This window comes from Micromesistius poutassou, assembly GCF_964030765.1.
Source record: "Micromesistius poutassou genome assembly, chromosome: 17".
Classification (NCBI taxonomy): domain Eukaryota; kingdom Metazoa; phylum Chordata; class Actinopteri; order Gadiformes; family Gadidae; genus Micromesistius; species Micromesistius poutassou.
In genome coordinates this window covers 15,323,315-15,335,221 of record NC_140287.1, presented here as the reverse complement: position 1 = coordinate 15,335,221, position 11,907 = coordinate 15,323,315, and the positions used below count along the sequence as shown (strand labels likewise).

General features: G+C 49.4%; 1 protein-coding gene across 1 annotated transcript in view; it reads left to right on the top strand.

Moving 5' to 3' along the window:
- The first annotated feature begins 5,689 nt into the window (after positions 1–5,689).
- galnt16 (UDP-N-acetyl-alpha-D-galactosamine:polypeptide N-acetylgalactosaminyltransferase 16) overlaps positions 5,690–11,907 on the top strand; it is a 30,034-nt gene continuing 23,816 nt past the window's right edge. Inside the window, exons 1-2 of the mRNA XM_084482642.1 lie at positions 5,690–6,153; positions 11,375–11,556. Coding sequence (XP_084338768.1) covers positions 5,947–6,153; positions 11,375–11,556 — 389 coding nt within the window. The 5' untranslated portion in view covers positions 5,690–5,946. The remainder of the gene's footprint in view (positions 6,154–11,374; positions 11,557–11,907) is intronic.

Here is an 11,907-nt window from a genome sequence, read left to right as displayed (position 1 = left end):
CTGTTTTATCAATAAAAACACGAAACACACACTAGGTTACAAGCCTAATGTGTGTTAAGTGTTTATCCATAAAACACAACGTCCACGGTTGCCAAGGGGACTGCGGTGCTTCAACCCTCCCGTGCGCTGTCGCTCCACGACCATCTGGCGTCCGCCTGCCGCCCGCCTCGGCGGGCAGCGTGAGAGCGTGCTTGGCGGCTGACGGTTCCAGGAGGCCCACACTGCGAGCAAAACATATTTGGCTGCTATCACAGCTACCTCTAGCGACCCAAAATCAATCAACTGCTGCACGAGTCACAAACGCCGGCCTCTTTCGGCCCATAAGAGCCCCTCCGGATAGGCCCTATTAAAAAATAGAAACACAACAAATGTGGTGTTTTTGCTACCATAAGGGTCGTTCCAGTGTGGCAGCCAAATGGGCACACTAAATTATTTACTGTGTGTGTGTGTGTGTGTGTGTGTGAGAGAGAGATGGTGTCATGTCTTGGAATGGGATGGGGTGTGCTAATGGAAAGATCACGTGTACGCGGTGAAACCAGGAGTTTACCCAGAAGCCCTAGAGATGCTGGGTCACTCTCAGCAACCAGTCTGAGCCCGCCTCGCGTCTCTACAGCCGCCAGCTTCAAAAAAAAGACGCGGGGGGGGGGGGGGGGTGGGGCGGGACAGGGCGGCGCAGGTGAAGTCGCTGTGTGCTTCCGGTTGGTTTGATGGTCCCCCTCCGCATTTACTTTTGGTGTGTTCCAGAAGCCTCGGACACCAGCCTTCCGAGGTGGAAGAGGGAAATTTCCCAGCTCTCTTGCGGCATTTCTCGGAGGTACGCCCCCTTTTTGGTCGAGCCCCCTCGGAATTCTGAGAGTAGACCGAGCTCGGTGATGACGCTCTCAACAAAAATGGCTGCGCCCATGAAGAGATTTTTTTTTTGGTATTTCTACCACGTCGGTCATTTTAATGTAGATTTAAAATGCTCTTACACACTTGATTACATTGCTACCTTATTCCGGTCACCAATGTATGTGTCTTTGCTGTGAGTGCAATACAATGTAAAGTTGTGTTGTCCATTTTCGAGCTGGTTTTGCTAAAGAGGCGTTATTGTTATTAAGAGGCGTTAAGAGGTGTTATTGTTATTATGTAGCTAATAACAATAACAACGACTAGCTAATGACATGACACGATCACAAAGACCAACGGGAACGCTATAAGTGCTACGAGACAAGAAATGACGTCACAAGTGAAACTCGGAAAGGCTGGTGTCCGAGGCTTCTGGAACACAGCATTTAACCCTCATACCGCCTCTCGTTCACCGGCGGTTCCAAACCCGCTGTGCTCGGAAATGTTCTCGGTTCTCAGAGTTAACCGCCAGCCTCATGGGCGTCGAGCCTGTACTTCATGCCGGGAGGGAGGAGGGCAGTGAACCGGCAACCTTCTCTAGGTCTCAGCTACGGCGGCTGTTCAAAGTCTGGCTATACCTCAATGAGACACACACACGCACGCACGCACGCACACACACACACACACACACACACACACACACACACACACACACACACACACACACACACACACACACACACACACACACACACACACACACACACAGCTGACTTTGTTGAGCAGAGACAGCTGGTGAATAGGCCCTCTGTAAGAAGGTGAAATAGCATGCATACAGTTGTAGAGATAGATATAAGTTGACACATAGCTATAGAAAGATATCGATTTCTGTACTATATTTATATTAAATAAAATATATGTATATATTTTTTATACATTAGGATAGTATATTATAAATATACGCTGAGAAGCACGGAGGTGGATCTCGCTGTGCCGCCTCTTGTTGATCTTGTTGATCTTGAATGCTGGTGTCTTCAGCGTCGCTGCCGTCCCCTCGTACCGCTGCCGTGGGGGCCCCATGGCCTCTGCTGGGGGGCCCCCCAGGACAGGACGTGTTCGTGAGTCCCGTCGCTGCGTCACGCAGAGTAATCCTCCAGGCATCCGGATGTGAGAAACTAGAATCCTCCTTTTCTTTTCTTTTCTGGCCTCGATGTTCATGTTATGTCGCTGAGAAACAGGCTTTGGTTTAACGACGTTTCCCACAGCCTAATTAGTCAAATGAACTGAACTCAGGTTTGGAGAGCACCTGAGTCGACCAATCACAGCCCGGCACGGTGGTGAGTTCACTTCCTTAAGAATAACAACACATTTTATGCAGCAGTGTAACAAGAGAAACCACAAATATTTGAAAAAGACAAAACTCTACACCCTGGGTTGTTTGGACACACACACGCGTGCACACACACACACTAGGATATGAACTAGGATATTGTCTTCTTCCTCCTCTCTCGTCCCTGGCCGTTTGTGTTGTGTTTGCGCAGGACACACAAACTCATGCCCCTCCTATGTGCTCACAGGCCCTGGCTTGTGCACACACAGACAGACACACACACACACACACACACACACACACACACACACACACACACACACACACACACACACACACACAGCCCTTCCTTCCCATTGGTTAACGCCTCCTTTATCATCACAGTGGAATTCCACGAGTGTGTGTGTGTGTGTTTGTGTGTTGTTTCTGTTAAGAGACGTTTTTATCTCTGTGTATACTGGTCTGGAGAATTAATCCCGATGACGGGTGTGTGTGTGTGTGTGTGTGCGATTGCATGTGAGTGGAGTTGTGTCATCTGTGTGTGTGCGTTTGTGTGAGAAAATGTGTGCTGTGTGTGTGTCTGACAGTAATTGCTACATCCGTGTGTCTTAGGAGGCATATGAGTCCAGTGCTGTGTCATTGGAGTGTGTGATTGTGTAAGTGTGTGTGTGGTGTGAGAGGCGCGGTGTGAATTAACATTGTGTGTTAGCATGCCTATGTGGGCTGTCTAGCCATCTGTGTGTGTGTCAGGTGTGTGTGTATATTATTATTGATTGCCCTGGATTCTCTCTGTCCCTCTTAACACATCCAGTAACACTTAAGGTGTAGATCCTTTGGTACTCACATGAGAAGTACATTGTTAGCCTGGGTTATATTGAGCATTATGCGCTGAATGTAACACACAAATGTAAGTCCAGCTGTGCTAATAGCAAAGTGTAGAGGTTAGCATCTATGGCTAGGTCTAGGAGCCGTGTTGATATGAAAGAAAAGAGTGGCTTGTATTTATCAGTCTCTCCATCTCTCTGTCTCTGTCTCTCTGTCTCCTTTTTTATGTGTGTGTGTGTGTGTGTGTGTGTGTGTGTGTTGTAATCGATGGCTGTTGAACTGACCAAGGACCAAAACTCATCAGCTGGACCAGCTGTCCTCTAAGGAGCATTCCTAATGCACTAGTACACTGATAACTCTCTCTCTCTCTCTCTCTCTCTCTCTCTCTCTCTCTCTCTCTCTCTCTCTCTCTCTCTCTCTCTCTCTCTCACAGTTTTATTGGCATGTAGAACATAATAGTTGCGTTGCCAAAGCACTAAAAGTAAAATAAGATACAAACACGAGATAGTAGATAATCCCGGCAGAACCCCAAAGACACGCACTGGCCTGAGGCCCAGTATACAAAAGTGTCCCCAGTCTCCAGATGTGCTAGCTAGAACTGGTTTCCTCTCCGGACCCGGGAATCTGGTCCCTAATACCCGGAGGGGGAGGGGGTGGAGGGGGGGGGGGGGGGGGGGCGGTGGGGGTGAAGGACAGAAGGACAGTGAGAGGATGTGTGTGTGGAAGAGAGAGAAAGAGTGTGTTTGTGTGTGAGAGTAGGCAAAAGAGTTTTGTGTGTGTGTGTGTGTGTGTGTGAGAGAGACAGAGTGCAAGGAGTGTGTGTGTGTGTGTGTGTGTGTGTGTGTGCGTGTGTGCGTGTGTGCGTGCGTGCGTGCGTGCGTGCGTGCGTGCGTGCGTGCGTGCGTGTGTCCTGACTCTTTCCCATCACCGCTGCCCCCTGCGGTGCCCTATCACCCCTCAACAACTCCGGTCCCCCAGGACCCCCTAGCCCCCTGTCCACTTCCATCAGGGCCCCTAGAGGCTCTGCTCCCATCCACCACCCCCACCACCCCCATCCAACACCACCCCCATCCGACACCACCACCACCCAACACCACCACCACCCAACACCTCCACCACCACCCAACACCACCACCACCACCCAACACCTCCACCACCACCACCACCCAACACCTCCACCACCACCCAACACCTCCACCACCACCACCACCCAACACCTCCACCACCACCCAACACCACCACCACCCAACACCTCCACCACCACCACCACCCAACACCTCCACCACCACCCAACACCACCACCACCCAACACCTCCACCACCACCACCACCCAACACCTCCACCACCACCCAACACCACCACCACCCAACACCTCCACCACCACCACCACCCAACACCTCCACCACCACCCAACACCACCACCACAACCCAACACCTCCACCACCACCACCACCCAACACCTCCACCACCACCCAACACCACCACCACAACCCAACACCTCCACCACCACCACCTCCTCCAACACCACCACCTCCATCAGCCCTCCCACCTCCTCCACCTCCACCACCACCACCACCCAGCCCCACCTCCTCCACCACCACCACCCCCATCCCTCCCCCAACACACGGGTCTGTAATGTGGGACCGCTTTGTGCTCTTGGCGGCTGTGAGAATAGAACGGGTCCTCAGGGGCCAGAACATGTTCAACAAGATCCGTTACAAGAAAAGATTACAACAAGAAAAGACACATTGAGAGGAGAGAGATAGATTCGTCTTTTCTTGTTTCATTTATTGAAAACAAATCAAGCACTTTTCAAATCCTAGCACTTTTCATGTTTAATTTATTTTAAACAAGAAAAGACAACCCTTGTGTGTTATTATTTTTTTTTCTTTAAAAAAAAAAAACGATTTACACGCACACTTGCGCGTCTCTGTATGACAGCTTTAATCAGGCGCTGTAATCAAAACCAATCAAGACTTCAAAACACAGAGCTGGCCTGATGTGGACGGATTTGGGATTCCGCGGCTTTAAAGGCATCGGGGTCTTTTGTTTTTGTTGTCCGGCTGGTTCCCATTAGCGTAGCCGTTACGTTTCACAGCAAGAAGCAAACATCGGCAACCGTGCTTTTTTTTTTTTTCGTTTTTTTTTCGGCCGTTTTTTAATCCGGTGTGTGTGCTGACATCACCGGGGGCCAGCTGTGTGAAACGAAGCAGGGCGAACACGATGAGCTCATACTACAGCACGAGCGCTTTTCTTTATGGAGCTGGAAATAAAATGAAATAGCGTGAATTAAATGAATCACGAGTATGACGTGGACTGAGTTGGGGGCCCTTTGGGGGTCCAGCTGCGTTCTGCGCTCTGCGCTCGTGGCCTCCACGCGCTCTCTGATCCTCTCATGTTTGCTCCTGATTTTCTTTTGTAGACTTTGAACTGTTTAACTATTTAGAAGGCCTCACCGTGAGGTGAGCTCCCTCGGTCTGGAACGAGTCCAGAAGGACGTGGATCCCGGCTCTTCCAGGCTATGGAAACGGGCGGCTCAGAATATAGCTCATGTTTTATTCACCTCCACCGCTTACCCAGTCTGCGGAACACAACCGCTCCTGTTGTAGCTCGACGAACCCGCCCGTTTATTCGTGCCGCGCGGCAAAGATCAGGGTTCGGCTGCAGCGGTCCGATTCCCTGAGGCGCAACAGCGCTGCTCGTGCACGGCGGGGGGTGGGGGGGAGGCGGACCGGCCGGCGCTAGGGCCGCGCGGCGCAGTGCGCAGATCCCCAGCAGCGGCAGCAGCAGCAGCAGCAGCAGCAGCAGGCTGTTCGTGGAGCGGCTGGCGGTGCTGCGGTTCATCACCAGCAAGGCACCGGCCGCAGCTCAACACCCCCCCTCCCCTCTCCCAGCTTTGTGTCCTCGGCAGGCGAACCTGAACCCGTCGGGCTCGTGGCCGGAGCCCGCCATATGGGCTCAGGATGCGCCGGATACGGGCCAACGCCATCGCGATTCTGACCGTCGCGTGGATCCTGGGAACGTTTTATTATCTGTGGCAGGACAACAAGCCGCAGACCTCCCCGTCCTCCGCGTCGCAGCCCCGCGCCGCGGGAGCGCGGGTCCACGGGCAGAAGGGGTCCTCCGGCCGGCTGGAGATCCACCGTGAGGACCGGACCATCCCGCTGATCGTGAGTGACGGCCGGTTACGGAGCGCGTGCTGAAGTGTGTGTGTGTGTGTGTGTGTGTGTGTGTGTGTGTGTGTGTGTGTGTGTGTGTGTGTGTGTGTGTGTGTGTGTGTGTGTGTGTGTGTGTGTGTGTGTGTGTGTGTGTGTGTGTGTGCGTGCGTGTCTTCGTTGACAGTGGCGGTCTGCAGGGGAGTGTGTGTTGCATGTTGATGTGTGTTATGAGGGCGCGAGGGGGATGTGATCTAAAAGCAGCTGCCATGGGATACGTTTTTTTTTTTTTTTCTGGGCCGTCGTCGGCAGCGGCAAAAACATGTCACTTGGGAAAAAAACATTTATTTATTTATTTATTTATTACGTCCCTCTCCCGGAGCACGAGATCCCGACGTTAAGAGGCTTTGCGTAAGTCCAGCGCGGCGCGCGGACGCCGCTGGGTTTCCTTTGATCAACCCGCGGTCCCTCGTCTCGAGCGCCGGAACCTTTAGCACGCACTCAGCTCAAAGGAACAGAACCAGAACGCGCGCGTTGAACCGTAGACCGTTATCAAACACGCGGACAGACGTCGTCGTCTTCGAGACAGAAGGTCCTTGAAAGCGCGTCATTACAGGCCGGTAATAACAGCCGTCTCGCGGGGCAACCCCGGGGAGGGGGGCAGCTTGCCCCGCGAGACAAGAGAGGGACGAGGCGTCTGGGAAACAGGTGTGACAGAGCTTCCGGCTTGGCGGGATTTCACTAACAAATGCACGCCGCCGAGTCCTCACAGGCCACGCGGCTCCTCGGGATGTGGGTCATGTGTGTTGTTTATAGACACGGAGAGGCGCGGTGCATGAAGGGAGGGTGTGGGGGTGACGGGCGGGTGCGTGTCTGTCACCTGTAGCCCAGCAGATGTTCCGCGGTGGGTCAGGACCGGGCCTTAAGTGTGTAGACCTCCACTCAGAGTCGGACCCGGGCGGCTGGTCTACCATGATGCTTCTTCTGCTTCTCTTCCTGTGTCTGTCTTTCAGTGTCTCTCTTTCAGTGTCTCTCTCTCTTTCTGTGTCTCTCTCTCTTCCTGTGTCTCTCTCTCTTTCTGTCTCTCTCTTTCTGTGTTTCTTTCCCTCCATATTTTGTTCCTTAATTCTCTCAGTTTTTCTTTCTATCTCTCTGGTTTTATTTCCTCCATCTTCTTTTCCTTCCCTCCACCTCTTTCTCTCTCTCCTTCTTTCTTCCCTCCCTCCCTCCCTCCCTCCATGCCCTCCTCTCCCCCTTCCATCCTCGCGGCCTGGTTGACTGACCGCTTCTCCAGCCTGCCTCTGTCGGCCGGCTCTCTGTGTGCTGACTGTTGTCAGGCGTTGTCAGCTCGTCCACCTGTCGTTCACATCTGCCGTCCTGTGCGCTGTCTTCCCTTGCGTTTCCATGACTCCACGCAGGGCAACATCTGCCTGACAGCCTCGGGAGCTAGCGTAGCGCGCTACTTAGCGTCCAACAGGGCTTGCTAGCCAATTAGCTGGAAGGGGGTTGGGCGCCATGTTGACAGCAACTGTTACGGCCAACTGCTTGTCTCCTGGAGCACAGTTCACAGTACACAGTACCCGGTACACGGTACATAGTACCCGGTACCCGGTACACAGTACACAGTAACCAATACAAAGTACCCAGTACCCGGCCGGTACACGGGACACAGTAGACAGTACGAAGTACGCAGTACACAGCCGTAGCATTTCAACCGTGTACTATTAATGAACCCAGGGGTACTGTACATCTGGTGTACATGAATAACCTGTTACCTGTTGTTAACCTGTTAACCATGTCGCTGGAAACTGCCACGAGGATCAGGGCGCTGTCTCTGCCTGGCAAGGGACACACTTCCCTGTCAACTAGTAAGCATACACCTCTGGGGTGAGGGAGGGGGAGGGAGGGGGAGAGAAAAAAGTGCTGTCACCCACCAGTCACATACTTGCAGGTGGATACTCCTGGGGTTGCTAAGCAACTGTCGTTTGGCAGTTGTGACCAAAACTAGCTGACATTTGACAGGTTGAAGCCACGATAGTGTGGAACTGAAATGACGATAAAGGCCAATATACACCAGAGCCGTTTTAGACGTGTTTTTTAGTCGGCCGTCAGACGTCCGACTTCGGCTAGAGATAGAATTCATTCAAACTAGTGCACTGATTCACACCGGCAGCGTTCTACGCCCGTCTCACGGCCGACCAAAGCTTAACTTTACGCTTCACTTCTATTTTCAAGCGTTTCTGAAGCGTCTCGGTTATGATGTTATCTGATGAATCTTGAAACTATAGCGAAATAAACGACGGCGGTTTGATTTGATTTGATTTGATTTATTTAATTGTATCAGAATGTCTTACACACATTAAAAGACATCAACAAGACACAATTGAGGATACAAACACAATAAAGTCCATGACTTATTTCCATTGTGGTCCTCACGTAAAACATCAGGACAGGACAAGACAAGTCACGACAAGACACTCACAGTATCTCAGTATCTCAGACACTCACAGAGTGTATTACAATCAGTAAAAAATTAAATAAAACCAAATTTTTCTCTCTTAAATAAAAATATACATCTAGTAGTAGTAGTAGTAGTAGTCTTTCTTAAATAAAAAATATACATTGTAGATTATCGTAATTAACAACCTCATTTTCTTCTTCAACTCGATGTGGACAAAAAAAATTAAAAAAGACAGTAGCTGGCCCCCTGCTCTATTCAGCTACCCTCTCTAGCAACCAGGTCTTGATTCTCTTTTTAAAAGAGTTCAGACTGGAATTGATACGCCTATGTTACGCTCACGTCTCTCTCTCGCCTGCGGTGTAAATTCCCAGTTAGTAGAGACTTGCAGACAACATAGTTGGATCAACCCCAGTTGTGATGTCACCATTGGATAGAATGTTTAGCGACTTGATGATCAGCCTCATCACACCTGGTGGTAAAATAGGGCCCCTTTAACATACATCATTGGAGATAATAATAATAACAATAATACATAGGTTTTATATAGCGCTTTTCTAGGTACCAAAAGACGCTTTACAAAAACACAAAACAAAAAGGATACAAATGGACAATACATACAGTACATGCATGCATACAGACACAGATACTCAAAAACAACAATACAGAGAGAGTAGATAGGAAAATAAGAAAGAGAGAGGGTGGAAAATGATTCGTCAGGTGTTGTAAGAGATGTTGAAGAGATGGGTTTTGAGATGACTTTTGAAAGACGGCAGTGAATCAGAGTTACGGATGGCCAGGGAGATGGAGTTCCAGAGGGTAGGGGCGGCAATGGCAAAGGCTCTGTCCCCTATGGTGCGGTATTTGGTCCTGGTGATCGGGGTGAGGGCGTTGGCGTCAGTGGAGCGTGTTCGGTGGGGGGGTGAATGGGGCGATGGAGGAAATCTGTCAGGTATGAAGGGGCAAGGTTGTTTAGGGCTTTGTAGGTGGTGAGGAGGATCTTGAAATGTATGCGTTGTTTTTACGGGAAGCCAGTGAAGTTGACGGAGGATGGGCGTGATGTGTTCTCTGGAGGGGGTGTGGGTGAGCAGTCGGGCAGCGGAGTTTTGAACATATTGCAGTTTTTGAAGAACAGTGGAGGGGAGACCATACAGGTAAACACTTAATTACCCCCAAAAGGAAATCCTGGCGCAAAAAAGGACAGTGCAAATCAATCAAGAATATATATTGATTATTATTGCTATAAATAATCAATATATCGCTATTTTATTGATCATTAAATATTGACAACTCTGTGGGCCCAGGTTGCTTCAGGAACCGTTGAGTGTTTGTCGAGACATCTCACCGTACACATCTCATGTGTACGGTGAGATTTAGTTCATGAAGTTTACACAACCATACCTTCCACAAACATCCGTCTTCCCTGTGAAAGTAGGCTAATCCCCTGCAGCTAAACCACAACACACTGGTTATTAGCTAGCTAACGTTCCCATAGAGATTTACTGGATGGTTCCGGATTAACAGAAATGTTTGCGCTGGGGTCTCGTTTTCTCTCTTTCCTTTTTTTTCTTTGATATCCCTGTATTTATTAATCCTCATAGACAGACAGGTAGGCAAGCAGACAGACAGGCCGACAGACAGATGTACATGTTTTTTTTTTCTGGAAACCACAGTAATCACTGTGGTTTTAAGAAGGACTACTTAAAGTGTGTAAATCAAGACACATCAGTTTTCTTTGCCATTTTAGAATTTACATTGATACATTAGTCACAATAATAAAATGTCAACGAGCATCATATGAACATAGCATGGCGTAGTTTAACAAAGTAAAGCATTGCTTGGCTAAGTGACCGTTGTAGCTTAGCACAGCACATTGTGACTTGGCTCGGCTTAGCATGGCCAAACACGATTTAGCTCCTCATGTGAAGTCATGGAGGGCCAGATGTTGCAGATCAGCGTGGGCCGGTCACCGCGGTCCACTGTAACCGAGTAACGGAGGGTACACATGCTGCTTTCACAGCACAGCTTATCGAGATGTTTCAATTAACTTTAGTTATGCAATCATGGAAACATTTTAGAATAACAGCATTTTGAGAATATATGTCTAAAAAAGGTGATTTAAAAGAAGGGGCTTTTAAAATGAAATATATAATCAAATTAATCATGCATGCAATATTAAAAAAGAGTACAAAATACACTATGAAGAAATATGACCCCGTAACAAACTGTTATCTTAATCTATTTATTTTATTTTTTTCAGGGAGGTAAAAACAAGTTCAGGTTCAGGTCTCGGCTGAACGAATTATGAACCTGGCCTTTTCGTTAACTCAATTGGCAAAACATCAATAATTACCTCTCCGTCTTTATTGGAATGAATACGTTCTTTTATAAGAAGAGACGTCGTGACCCCCCTGTAAAATACCACGAGACAATGATTCAGTGGTTTGTCTTTTTTCACAAAGTCAAACAAACTCAAAGGCTTTGTGTTTGGTCGTTCTTCAGTGCCGTCCTTCATGATGTTCATGATTCTTCAATGATGGTGATCAAACTGCTGTCCTCAGATGAGCTATTTTGGAACGCTTTGCTGTTTTGCTGAAACTTCTTTCTTGGCTGTGTGAGAGTGTGTGTGTGTGTCTGTGTGTCTGTGTGTGTGTGTGCCTCTGTGTGTGAGCATTGCTATGTGCATTTGTAAGCAAAACCAAAGAGATGAGGAGAGTAAGACATAAAGAGGGGCAATGTATAAAATGCCCCCCCCCCCTCCCTCCCCCCCTCCACCAGGTGACCCACCCCCCGCGGGCGGAGCAGCAGGTGGAGCTGATGGGGGGCTTTGACGAGAAGGCGTACCTGGCGGGGAAGCAGATGAAACCGGGCGAGGACCCCTACCGAGAACACGCCTTCAACCTGCAGGAGAGCAACCGGCTGGGCAGCGAGAGGGCCATCAGAGACACCCGACACTACAGGTGAGGAACCAATTAGAGACACTATAGGTGAGGAACCAATTATAGACACTACAGGTGAGGAACCAATTAGAGACACAACAGGTGAGGAACCAATTATAGACACTACAGGTGAGGAACCAATTAGAGACACAACAGGTGAGGAACCAATTATAGACACTACAGGTGAGGAACCAATTAGAGACACTACAGGTGAGGAATCAATTAGAGACTCTACAGGTGAGGTATCAATTAGAGAGGGCCATCAGAGACACCCGGCACTACAGGTGAGGAATCAATCAGAGACACTACAGGTGAGAAATCAATCAGAGACACTACAGGTGAGAAACCAGACCCTTCAGCTGAGAGAATCAA